Below are 12,947 nucleotides of genomic sequence, written 5' to 3' on the forward strand. Positions count from 1 at the left end.
CCCCCAATCTCTCTCTAAAAGAAACCAGGGCAAAATCCACCTCGTAAAACCATTGTGTTCTCATCCTGTTTCATGTATCTGAAGATCTGCTGGTCAAGAATTGGCTTGTTCAGTCACAGGAAGACATTGGCAGAAACATGTGATTAGCTATCATCCTCAGATGATACCTGAATATTGCAGAGATTTCCATGGACCTACTTTTTAAAAAAATAAAGAGGTTTTTTAAAAAAATAGCCTGTTTGGACAGGTTCTGATGCGTCTCCATAGCAGGTGGGACTTGGACATGGCTGTCCCGGCCCAGAGAGTGCAACACACAACATAACATTGTGATCTGCTTTCTCTGCATACTGCTATTTGTGATTGTCAGCATAGTTGCAGTATAACATTTCAAAATTTGTTGGCATAGGGTAAATTCTAACAACAATTGTATACTGGAGCAATAACAATGTTGTGCCAGCAAATTACTAGGTGGAAGACATTTACCTAAAGCCTTTGGTGGGGAAATGAATGCAAACCTATCTGTAATTCCCTGGTTAATTAGTATATTCCTTTATGGATATGAGCCAGCAATTGCCACATGCATTGTTTTGCTGCAATGTCATCACCATTTTCTGAATCAATCACCCTCTCACAATCTGCATTGTAATCAAATGCACACGTGACCCAATAACTTCAAAATGAAACACTGAGGGGAAAACAAAATCGATTTACAAACAAAAGTTAATTTAAAAGAACCTGCACAAAATTTGAGAGACGTAATAAAAGAACTTCATTAAACACAATAGCCAGCAAGTGGATTAAGGCAATAATGTAATATCAAAACCACAATTGTAACACTTCAGCCATCTTGTGTTTATGTGATCAGAGTTAAATATTTTTCCTCACCAGCCTCCATAAATGTGTACGTGTTAAATCCTGTTCTCTCATTTAATTGCTGTTTATTTTATTCTCATTCCATCACACTAGGTATTTGTAAAAAAAAAATGGGTCTTTACTGACGCTCTTAAAATAGTCCCAGTAAACCCAACTCATGCAAATTTTAGCACATCAAGTTATGAAATCACATTCTCCTGGTGTTTTATTGAATTATCATAAAATTGCATTGTGTTCCATTGTAGATTATCTATTTATTCTTTATTTTGTTATGAGTGGATATGAAAAATAATGCAGTGTTCTGAAAAATGGGTCACCCTACATGTTGGGTTGATGTGAGGTTTTCATACATTTTTATGATGGTCTGATAGTAACTATAATTCAATAAAGCCAAAGAGCACTAAATAAATAATTGGATCTTAGAAAGCAATAACGACACAATAAAATTAGTAAGGCTATGATGAGTAAATTGTATGTGAAGTGATGGAAACCCAGATACTGTAAGCGCTCATTGTCAGAGCATTACAAGCAAGCAATCTAAATATATAAATAAATACTGCAGGGAGTGGCAGATATTGATATAAAATGCAGACACTAAGTAAAATGCAAACAAAAAGAGAGCAGAACTCAATACAAGTTACTGATGAGCTTGCTAATACTGGCGGGCATTTTCCTGGAGATTACACCACAACTTCCTGTTTCCAACTGCCCCATCCAAACACACAGTCTCCCCCCTACAATATCTCCAATATTCATAAAAATTAGCAGAAAGTCCCCAAAGAAAATTGCCCTCGAAATTCCCCTTGCAGCACTGTTCAAGAGATCAAATCTAAATGGTCCAGGGAAGTCTTATCTGTGTTAGAAGCAGACTGAAAATTAGCAATAATATTTGGTTTAAAAGGAGATTTGCAGAATTTAAACAAGGTTCTCTGCACAGCGGAAGAAGCTGTTCCCTTCACATAGCAACATCTTTAAAAATGCTAGACTCCGTCAACTGAATAAGTATTATAGATATATAGTTATAATTTTAAAAATTGTCAGTTTTCCAAGATAACATTTTCATTCACAGAAGCTTAAAGCCAAAGGATTTGAGTTAACAAGGCATCCTTGTCAAATTAGCAATGCAGCATTTCAGCGAGGACTGAAGGACTTTGGTCTACTGAATAGGGGATTCATAAGGAATACAGAGTGCAAATCAGCCTGATTGTTGTAGACAGAACTATCTTCACCAGAGGGGATTTGAATTTGGAATCAGCCTGTTTATTTTAATTATTTTGGGGAAGATATTAGAAATGTACAACTGCTAAGATCTAGCTATAAGTACAAATATATATCCAGGATATACTTACCAGAATGGATTTTGCATCCTGCTTCTTCAAAAACTTTTTCTTATTTGAGGTGTTTCTTGTTGGGCCTGAAATACAGGACAGAAGCATATCTTGTTCAGGTAACCAAAGAAATGCACATCTGGATTTTCCCACTAAGGGATAATGGATGTAAAGAACACAATGACCCTTTCCATTTCAAGGCACACAACTCTCCATCTCATAACAGCAACGTGCTGCAGAAGTTGCAAATCTGAAATGAAAACAAAAGTGCTGGAGAAACTCGGCAGGTCTGGCAGCATCTGCGGAGAGAGAAATAGAGTTAACACTTCGAGTGCGATACAACTCCACTTCAGAATTCTTGGACTGACAGGTTTTAAAATTCCTTTTAATAAGTCAGCCTCACACTATCTTCCATCATTCAGCTCTTATGTAGGAGTTATTTAATCTGGCGGAACATGTTGCAAATGTAAATTACACAGCACAAAGCTATAATGATAGCAAAGGGGTGAACCAAAATACAGAAAGGAAGTGAAATGGATAAGTGTAAAAAGAAAGGGAAGAGGATTTTTGCTTAAATTCAGAAAGATTATAACTCCAAACTTGCCACGTGCAGTACATGAAGTCCACCCTATCATATACACACCATCATTATTATATACACACTGAAAACATTACATTGTTTAGGCAGAGTAAATATACTGGCAATATTCCTGTGGTTCAGCTTAATCAAGGAAAGTCCACACTCTGAGGGAAGGTCTTGCATTCAGTACACATTGTGGGACTTGAAACACATAAGTGGTTGAGAGTCTGCGGTCACATTCTATGTCGATCTGTAAGGACCTTCGCGATGGTCTTGCTGCATGGGTCAACATTTGGATGCTGTACATGTAATTAAAGAAACCTACTTTAATTATTTTTCATATCAGACTGGTTTTCCCCGAATGTAACTGTATAAATCGGTTAAAGCAGTTTCTACCCTATGCCTGAAAACGTTGGATCAAGGGCAAACCAATTTCTAACCTTAGAATGTTTCACAATGGATTGAGAAATGTTACATTGTTGCTGAAGGATACAGGAAATACCCATGAAATGCAATTAATCACTTAGAGGATGTGTTAAGAATTTATCATTGCTATTCCCTTCAGCAAAAAAAATCTTCATTAATGGATTCAGAGGAAACTAATCAAAACCTTGCAGAACAGGGTATCAGAATGGTTGGGATACGTGGATAATCACTGGGCTCACTTTTGGATTACAGAGTGCCTCACTTGTGATTTCTATCCCATTCTTCGTTCAAAGGTTCCCGATTAGAGCTGCATAATCATCGAATTATTTTGGATAAATCATGTGGACATGAGAAAATTAATTTGATCGGCAGTCAACAAAGTAAAATCATCCAACGCTCACTTGCTCATTGTTCACAAGCACTGCCGGGGCGTTACTGAGTCTAGAGACTTTTAACCCACACTAACTTACTCTCACACAAACTACCATAAATTGTGTCGGATGTCACATTAGTGACGGTGTTGTTGTGTGAAGTAGCCGGAAGAATGCAGAACAGGTAGGTCAAGGAGTCAATCAGCAAGTGAGGTTGGCTTGTACCAGTGGCACCATTTTGGAGTCACACACTCCAACTGACACCCTGTCAAACGTACATATCTGAACACGTGAAAGATTGCCACCTCATTTCCTTTCAACCCAACGTCTGTTTAAAGAAATCATCAGTTGCTGCCTGTTCCCGGAGAGTATTCAAGCTTCCCCCCCCCCCCCCCCAAGTATTCTTCTCTTAGGTGGCAGACAAAAGACAGGGAATTAACTCAGAATTTACTTAAACAAGCCCTTCTTTATTTTAACTCTAAGTGTAATACTCAACATAAAATGTACATTCGTTGCAACATTTACTTAGAGTACAGCATTGAAACAGACCCTTTGTCCATGCTGACCAGATATTCCAACCTAATCTAGTCCCATTTGCCAGCACTTGGCCCATATTCCTCTAAACCTTTCCTATTCATATACCCATTTTATACTTCATCTAATGGAGCCCATTTACCACCCTCTGAGAAAAAGAACAGGAAAAGTCATCACCGCAGGAAATGACATCACCAATCCAAGGAAACCTAAACACATAAATAGAAAGTAGGTCACTAACACCAGTGCTTCACCGGAGGCTCACTGATGATGTTATCTACTATGGTGACGAAATGTCTGAAAACAAACCTTCCAGCTCAGTGAGCAAATTTACATCCAGAACTTCATTTAATTTAACTTCAACTCACTCCATTTAACCTCACTTTACCTTACTTGAACTTAACCCACATTTAATCCTAACTCTAAATTTAACTCTGTAAGGTTGGCTTGAAACAATACCATCCCAATTTGAGTGAAGTGGCCAATCTTTGCTCACAATGTAAATCTTGCCTCATACTTCTTTGTCTTCTTTCACTTCAAGGGCACGTGCTTCTCAAATGTTGTTCTTGCAAGCTCACTCCTGAAAAATCCTTTGTTTTGTTAACTTCTATCACTAAATGTGTTCATTTCCAGAAACTTCTCTGGCACTCAGCCAATGAATTAACCAAAACCGTTTGATTCTAGCCAATGGCGCTTACTGGTAAACAACTCCCAAGGTTAAACAGCCACATTCCGTACACAGTAATTATGGTGACAATCTGTCTAGTCAACTACCATGCCACTTGCCTTATTTGGTCAAGACAGGAAACTGCAGGCCACTATATATTCTGGCTGCAGTTTTAACTGAGGTCAGAGCTTAAACCGGCTTGACCAAAATTTCCAGCATGCTGAACTGTAGGTCTTACCAGTCTCATAGCCATTTCTGCTGCTGGCCACCTGACCGATAAAGTAGCAAATGGAGGGGGTGGGGGCTTCCATCATTCACAATCGTAGCATCACCTTCCACACACATACATCCTTTATTCAACATCCTGTCCCCAGCAACCCCCACTCTCCCCCCTCTACCATCCTCCCACCCCAATGAGCCGTCCCCTCCAATCTTTGATGTGACCAATCCCCTCCATCCTTGCTTTGACACTGCCTCTAGTTCCAGCAATGGCCAGTGTTCCCTGTGGGACTGCTGCATTGACAGAGCTACCAGCCAATTTATACAGTCACATTTCCTTTCCAGTGCACCGGGCTATGAGCAGGGTAGTTGGTGCTTAATTCCTACAGATTATGCTGTGACCTTCAAACAAATAATGATGGTTTCTATAGATCTTTGCAGTGGCTAATGTCGAAAAGCAGGAGCTACAATAAAACACATGGGACATCAACACATTGTCAGATCTTAATTTACTGATCATCTATAGGGATATTACAATGGGCTTCAACAGCATCTTGTATTTACAAACCTAGGAATGTGTCTGATAGACATCTTATCCATACTAGAGAAACTATGTTAACATAATGAGAACAACTTGGGACATTTCTGGTTATCTGCTTGCACAGAGGCTAATTCTTTAAAGGTAGTAAAAGACTAAAATGATTGTGAGCAATGCAAATCACGTAAGGTAAGTAAATAAAATGCCGGCCATCAGCTTGGTCCATTAATTAGATTTCCACTAATTCATTAATAGCAGTGTCAGAGGGAGGGTTAGGCATCTGCCAGCAATTACAAGCAGTCTCCATCAATCAATTCTTCAGCAGTCAAATGGCCTTTATGTACTTGTGTTGATTGATATCCTAAGTAGGCCTTTATTACTGTTAACTGTGTAAGCGGGAATAGCAGGAATGCTGGAAGGGGCAGTGCTTACATCTATTTTCCCAGAATACAGCTTAATTGGCAGGCTGGGAACAGACAGCTCAAACTGTACAGTTCTTTGAGAAACAGTTGACAACACAAGGTCAGGGGAGGAGAGAGCAGGCTTCATTCATTCAGCCAACATCAGATATCAGTTGCACAAACATTACGGTCCGTTTAATTATAAAGAGTCCCTGCTACTCTTAACAATTCAAACTGACAAGGCAGTGAGTGTTTTGTTCCAAAGCAATGGAACAAAAAATGTGAAAAACCTTTAAGCATGATGGAATTACAGTATTGGACTGGACTTGCACAGTCACATGAAGCTGCAGAAAATACAGGGTCATTGTGTCCTTGGATGTCTCCTTAACTTAGTTGAAGGGAAAGGCTTTGGGAGGGGCTGGAGGATAGATTTAAAAAAAACATCTCGAGTAATGGCGTGAAACTTCAGCCCAGTAAACCAGGATAAAATATGTATAAAATGAGATTAAAGCTGGTTTAAAACAAAAATAAACAATATGTGAAGATTGCCATGGTCATTTTCACAGAGGTTACAAATGTCCATTGTTATTTGTAAAAACCCAACGTTCTACCATTTGTCACAATGATACAGTATGTTTCAAATTATCAATGGGGCCAAGTTTTGTTGGTACAGATCTCAACTTCAGAAATGCCATAACTTTCAGGAAAGTAGCTAGGCATCCTCTGAAGTGTACTGCAGCATTAGATGGCCAAAGCACTCAGTTTGTCCCACAAATATTTCAACAGATCACAGGGCAAACTTGACAGTTTTATCATTATTTGAATACAATCTTCTATCTCCCAATATCAGACTTTCCCAACACTATGGAAGAGTTATAGAACATAGAACGTAGAACATAGAACAATACAGCACAGAACAGACCCTTCGGCCCACGATGTTGTGCCGAACATTTGTCCTAGCTTAAGCATCTATCCATGTACCTATCCAATTGCCACTTAAAGGTCACCAATGATTCTGACTCTGTCACTCCCACAGGCAGCGCATTCCATGCCCCCACCACTCTCTGAGTAAAGAACCTACCCCTGACATCCCCCCATACCTTCCACCCTTCACCTTAAATTTATGCCCCCTTGTAACACTCTGTTGTACCTGGGGAGAAAATCTCTGACTGTCTACTCTATCTATTCCCCTGATCATCTTATAAACCTCTATCAAGTCACCCCTCATCCTTCGCCGTTCCAATGAGAAAAGGCCTAGCACTCTCAACCTATCCTCGTACGACCTATTCTCCATTCCAGACAACAGCCTGCTAAATCTCCTCTGCACCCTCTCCAAAGCTTCCACATCTTTCCTAAAGTAAGGCGACCAGAACTGCACACAGTACTCCAAACATGGCCTTACCAAGGTCCTGTAGAGCTGCAACATCACCTCACGACTCTGGAATTCAATCCCTCTGCTAATGAACGCTAATACACCATAGGCCTTCTTACAGGCTCTATCCACCTGAGTGGCAACTTTCAAAGAGCTATGAACATAGACCCCAAGATCCCTCTGCTCCTCCACCTTACTAAGAACCCTACCGATATGATAGGATTGTCTTAGCAAACAGTGTGGTTCAGACCAGATCCCCTCAATATATTTTAAGAAGGTAGCCTAGACCTTGCTTTTTCTTATGTTCCCAATGCAATGCAACTTGTCAAAACACTCAACGTTAAGCAAAACACAATTTGTTTAAATATATAGTTAAAGTACAAACGAAAGAAAAAGAGGAATTTAGAATAACTTAAATATTGGAAAACATAACCAAATAAGAAAAACAATACCTACTGATAATTAACTGTTCCAATATAAGCACACTCCTTGGCAAAAAGGCAAATTCAGACACAGATTCTCATACGCAGTTTTCCAATCCAGGAGGAAAAAAACATCCAAAGAAAATTCAGAGAAAGTAGCAGCTATAGGACATTAACTGAAGCCTCCAATTCTTTTGAGACCCTAAAGATTTCCACTTAAAACTAAACCTGAAAACCAACGAGAAAGCCTGGTCTGTGAGAGCTGGCTACACCCAGGCTAATCCCATTGTTCCAACTTTTAAAAAAAAACCCTAGGCCTCACAAATTGGTTACTTTCTTAGAGACAGCTAGTAACCTCTGCCTTACAATCTCTTAAAAAAAAGAGAACAGGTCAAGACAACTTCTTAAAATGACAGCATCATCACAAAACCATTTAACTAGTCAGCACAGGGAAACACACACTGGCAAATACTTTGGAAAGTGATAGAATTGTTCCCATCTCAAAATGTTACGTTTTCAAGTGCCTTGTAGAATCAACAGGAAAATGTCATTGTTCTCAAAAGGATTGGGCTCGACTCCTAGTTTGGTTAGCCTGTCTTACATAAACTCAGTGCCATTTCTATATTTGCTGACAATCATCTCTTAGCGTTATGGACAAACTGCTGTTAATATTCTCATAACTCAGCCAAATGGTCAATGCCTCAGTGAGAGTCTGGACATATTCAACCACAACCATATTCAATTGAGTCAATTCACTGATTCTTTTTCCAATTCAGCTCATAGGAGTAAATTACTGCCTTTACTCAGTCATTATTTCCAAAGAACAGCAATTGGACTCCACTGTTTCTCTCTCCACAGATGTGCCAGACTTGCTGAGTTTCTCTAGCGATTTGTCTTTATGCCCAGCTTGCTCCAGCATCCACAGTATTTTATTTTTATTCACCCCAGTCAAGTCTTGCTTTCACCAGAGGTCCACACAATGTGGAGGACCCAGCCAAAGTTACCGAGAGGGAAATGAACATGTCCTTTTTGCTACCATGACTGAAATCAGCTCACTCAAGATTGGCAATGGGGCCTATCTGGGTGAATAGAATTATCGATCCCTACAGTGTAGGAGCAAGCCAATTGGCCCATCAAGTCCACACTGACCCGACAAAGCTCAAACCACCCAGACCTACTTCCCTACCCAATCCCTATAATCTCACGTTCCCCATGGCTGATCCACTTAGCTACACCTCCCTGAACACTATGGGCAATTTAGCACAGCCAATCCACCTAACCTGCACATCTTTAGACTGTGGAAGGAAACCGGAGCACCCAAAGGAAACCCACATAGACACAGGGAGAATGTGCATGCAGGGTTAAGGAAAACCCTAAAGCTTTTTATTCATATATAAGGAGCAAGAGGGTAATGAAGGAAAGGATTGGCCGACTCAAGGACAAAGGAGAACGATATGCGTGGAGTCAGAGAAAATGGGTGAGATTCTTAATGAGTACTTTGCACCGGTAAAGGGATGTGGTGGATGTTGAGGTTAGGGATAAATGTTTGATTACTCTAGGTCAAGTTGGAATAAAGAGGGAGGAAGTGTTGTGTTTTCTAAAAGGCATTAAACTGGACAGGTCCTCAGGACCAGATGGAATCTATCCCAGACTAATGAGGGAAGTGACAGAGGAACTAGCTGGGGCTTTAACAGATATCTTTGCAGGATCTTTGAAAATAGGGGAGGTCCCAGAAGACTGGAGAATTGCTAATGTTGTCCCCTTATTTAAGAAGGATCCTTAGAAAATAGACAGCAGGTTTAGATAGAGGATCTGGATTGGAGGGCCGAAGGGCCTGCTCCTGCACTGTAATGCTCTTTGTTCCACAAAGAAAGTTACCCAAGGCTGGAATCGAACTGAGGCCCTGAGCTCTGTGAGGCAGCAGTGCTAACCAGTGTGCCACTTTGCCACCTCAGGTTGTTCACACATTTCCTATCTTACACATATCTCAAATCATTTCACCACCAATGGAATATTTCTAAAGCAAAATCACAATTGTTATGTTGAGCACCATGACACTATCCTTCATTAAAAATAGTATCTAACTGTAGATTTGCTATTGTCAGAGAAACTCAGTAAATAATTTGCTCAAAGTTTCACAGAGAGAAAGTGAGTAGAAATGAATTCTCTATTCCTGAGATGCTGCCTAACCTGCTGTGCTTTGACCAGCAACACATTTGCAGCTGTGATCTCCAGCATCTGCAGACCTCATTTTTTACTCGAAAATTCTACATCAACACCAACTTGCCACAAAAAGACATGACCCTCTCTCACTAGTATCCTTACATACAGATGAGGAAGGACACCACTTTGACAGGGACAACATATCCATCCTAGGACAAGCCAAACAAAGACATGAATGAGAATTCCTAGAAGCATGGCATTCTAACCGGAACTCTATCAACAAACACATTGCATTAGAACCCATCTACCACCCCTGAGAAAAGGAACATGAAGTGACTTCACCACAGGAAATAACATCACCACAGGAAATGGCATCACCAACCCAAAGAACCCCGAACATATAAATAGAAAGCAGGAATTTTCAGCGTTGCTTCGCGTGAGGCCCACTGAAGATGTTACCTAGTAGGGTAAAAAAAATGTCTTGAAATGAACCTTTCAGCTCAGCGAACAAACCTACATCCAAAATGACAATTAGGCTGGAGCAATATGGTTTTAAGTTTAAATTGCACAGTGTATGATCAGCTGAAACAAACCTACTTTTAACTGGAATTGGAGGTGGCGGGTCTTGCACTACAATCTTTTTCTTTTCCGATTTGGGTTGTAGGAGTGACGTGCTTCCCGTACTCATCACCGTTTCTCCTGAACTGCAAAACACAAAACTGTTATTCTGAATGCCAAGTGGTTCATTCTCATCATTCAACCTCTACATGAAGAGATAACAAGCTGCTGATTTGAGCTCAGCCATTAGAAAGTGGCTTATTTGGCCAAGTGCAGTCCTTACCAGCCCCCTCTGTCATTCAGATTGTTTTTCTTGTTGAGTGGGGGTGTGTGAGTGTTGTTGTTGAGGCAAGAGCTTGTTACATTTAGTGAGAAGCAGGAGCAGGCAATTCAACCTCTTGAACTTGCTCTGCCAATCAATAAAATCAAAGCTGATTTAGTTGTAAATTAACTTTCCCAAAGACTCTTTCACCCCTATGCTCAACAACAATCCTTAAAAATATTCAAAGGACGCTGTTTTCAGGAAGAGAGTTCCAAAGACTGAGAAATATGGACCTCATCTCTGTTATAAGTAAGTGGCCCCTGCTTCCTAAACAGTGAGCTCTAGTTCTATATCGTGATGTTGCCAAGTATGGAAGGCTTGAGTTTTTTCACTGGAGGAGGTTGAGGTGTATAAAATCATGAGGGGGATAGATAGGATTAATGTGAGGTGTCTTTTCCCTGAGGTGGAAGATCTCTAGACTGGGGGGGACATTTTCAAGATCAAAGGAGAGAGATTTAAAAAAGACATGAGGAGAAAATGTTTTACACAGAGGATAGTTCGCATGTGGAATGACTTCCAGAGGAAGTGGTGGATATGGGTAAAGTTACAATGTTTAAAAGACTCTGAAATAAGTATAGAAGTAGGAAAGCTTTAGAGGGAAAATGGGCCAGGAGCAGGCAGGCGAACTTAGTTTAGTTTGGGATTATGGATTGGTTGGACCAAAAGGATGGTTTCTGTGTGGTGTGACTCTATAAGAGGAAACATCCTCTCAACATTTACCCTGTGAAGACACTTCAGGTACCTTTGACTCAATGAAGTCATCACTTATTCTTCTAAACTCTAGCAGATACAAGTCGAGTCTGTCCTCAAAAGGCAATCCTACCCATATCAGGTTGTTATCTGTAAACCTTCTCTGAACTACCTCCAATGCGTCTACATTTTTCCATAGATAAGGTGACCAACATATGCACAGTTCATTCTCCAGATGTGTCCTGTATAACTAAATCATAACCTCCTTAGTTTTAATATTCAAATCCTCTTGAGATAAATAGTAGTTTTCTATTAGCATCACTAATTAATTGCTATAGCTACATATTAAACTTGTGAGATTCATAGACAAGGACATCAGAGTCCATTGTATTTCAAAGCTCTGCAACCTCTCACCATTTACACAATCAGTTCCTTTTTAATCTTTCTGTCAAATGAGGCAATTTCACATTTTCTCACTCTATACTTCATTTTCCAACCTTTGCCGTTCAATTTAACATATTGTACCCTCCGACTCAGGTGACTGACTGTGTGGAGTTTGCACATTCTCCCCGTGTCTGCGTGGGTTTCCTCCGGGTGCTCCGGTTTCCTCCCACAGTCACAAAGATGTGTGGGTCAGGTGAATTGGTCAAGCTAAATTGCCCGTAGTGTTAGGTAAGGGGTAAATGTAGGGGTATGGGTGGGTTGCGCTTCGGCGGGTCGGTGTGGACTTGTTGGGCCGAAGGGCCTGTTTCCACATTGTAAGTCTAATCTAATCTTCACGACATGAGACCATAAGTATGCAGCCATTCAGTAAGATCAAGGCTGATTTTTTTTAATGTACTAGCTCCACTTACCCACCCGCTCATCATAACCCTTAATTCTTTTACTGTTCATCAAATCTATCTTTGCCTTAAAAAACATTCAATGAGGTAGCCTCAACTGCGTCACTGGACAGGGCATTCTACATAACCCTTTGGATGAAGTTCCTCCACAACTCTGTCTTAAATCTACTCCCCATTATTTTGAGGCTATGCCCCCTAATTCTAGCTTGACCAGTTTCAATCTCCCTGCTTCTATCTTTTCTACTCCCTTCATAATTGTATATGTTTCTCTAAGATCCCCCCCTCATTCTTCGAAATTCCACTGAGTATAGTCTGTCTACTCAATCTCTCCTCATAAGCCAACCCTTTCAACTCCAGAATCACTTCCTCTGTACACCCTCCAGTGCCAGTACATCCTTTCCCAAGGAAGAAGACCAAAACTGTACCACAGTACTTCAGGTGTGGCCTCACCAATGCCCTATACACCTGCAGCATACCCTCCCTGTTTTTAAACTCCATTCCTCTAGCAACAAAGAACAATATTCCATTTGCCTTCTTAATTCTCTGCTGCACCTGCAAACCAACTTTTTTGTGATTCATGCATTAAGACAATTACATTCCTATTTATATTTTGTTAGCAAATCTGGGGACCATACCTTCCA

At 40.3% G+C, this 12,947-nt stretch overlaps 1 protein-coding gene across 2 annotated transcripts in view; it reads right to left on the minus strand.

Moving 5' to 3' along the window:
- Nucleotides 1–12,947, minus strand: part of vstm4a (V-set and transmembrane domain containing 4a) — a 68,112-nt gene that overhangs the window by 16,915 nt on the left and 38,250 nt on the right. For both annotated transcript variants that reach the window (XM_060854314.1, XM_060854313.1), the window contains 2 exons: nt 10,492–10,598; nt 2,223–2,287 (listed from right to left, as the gene is read on the minus strand). In XM_060854314.1, the coding sequence (XP_060710297.1) occupies nt 2,223–2,287; nt 10,492–10,598 (172 nt within the window). The remainder of the gene's footprint in view (nt 1–2,222; nt 2,288–10,491; nt 10,599–12,947) is intronic.

Source organism: Hemiscyllium ocellatum, chromosome 43 (genome assembly GCF_020745735.1).
Source record: "Hemiscyllium ocellatum isolate sHemOce1 chromosome 43, sHemOce1.pat.X.cur, whole genome shotgun sequence".
Lineage (NCBI taxonomy): Eukaryota > Metazoa > Chordata > Chondrichthyes > Orectolobiformes > Hemiscylliidae > Hemiscyllium > Hemiscyllium ocellatum.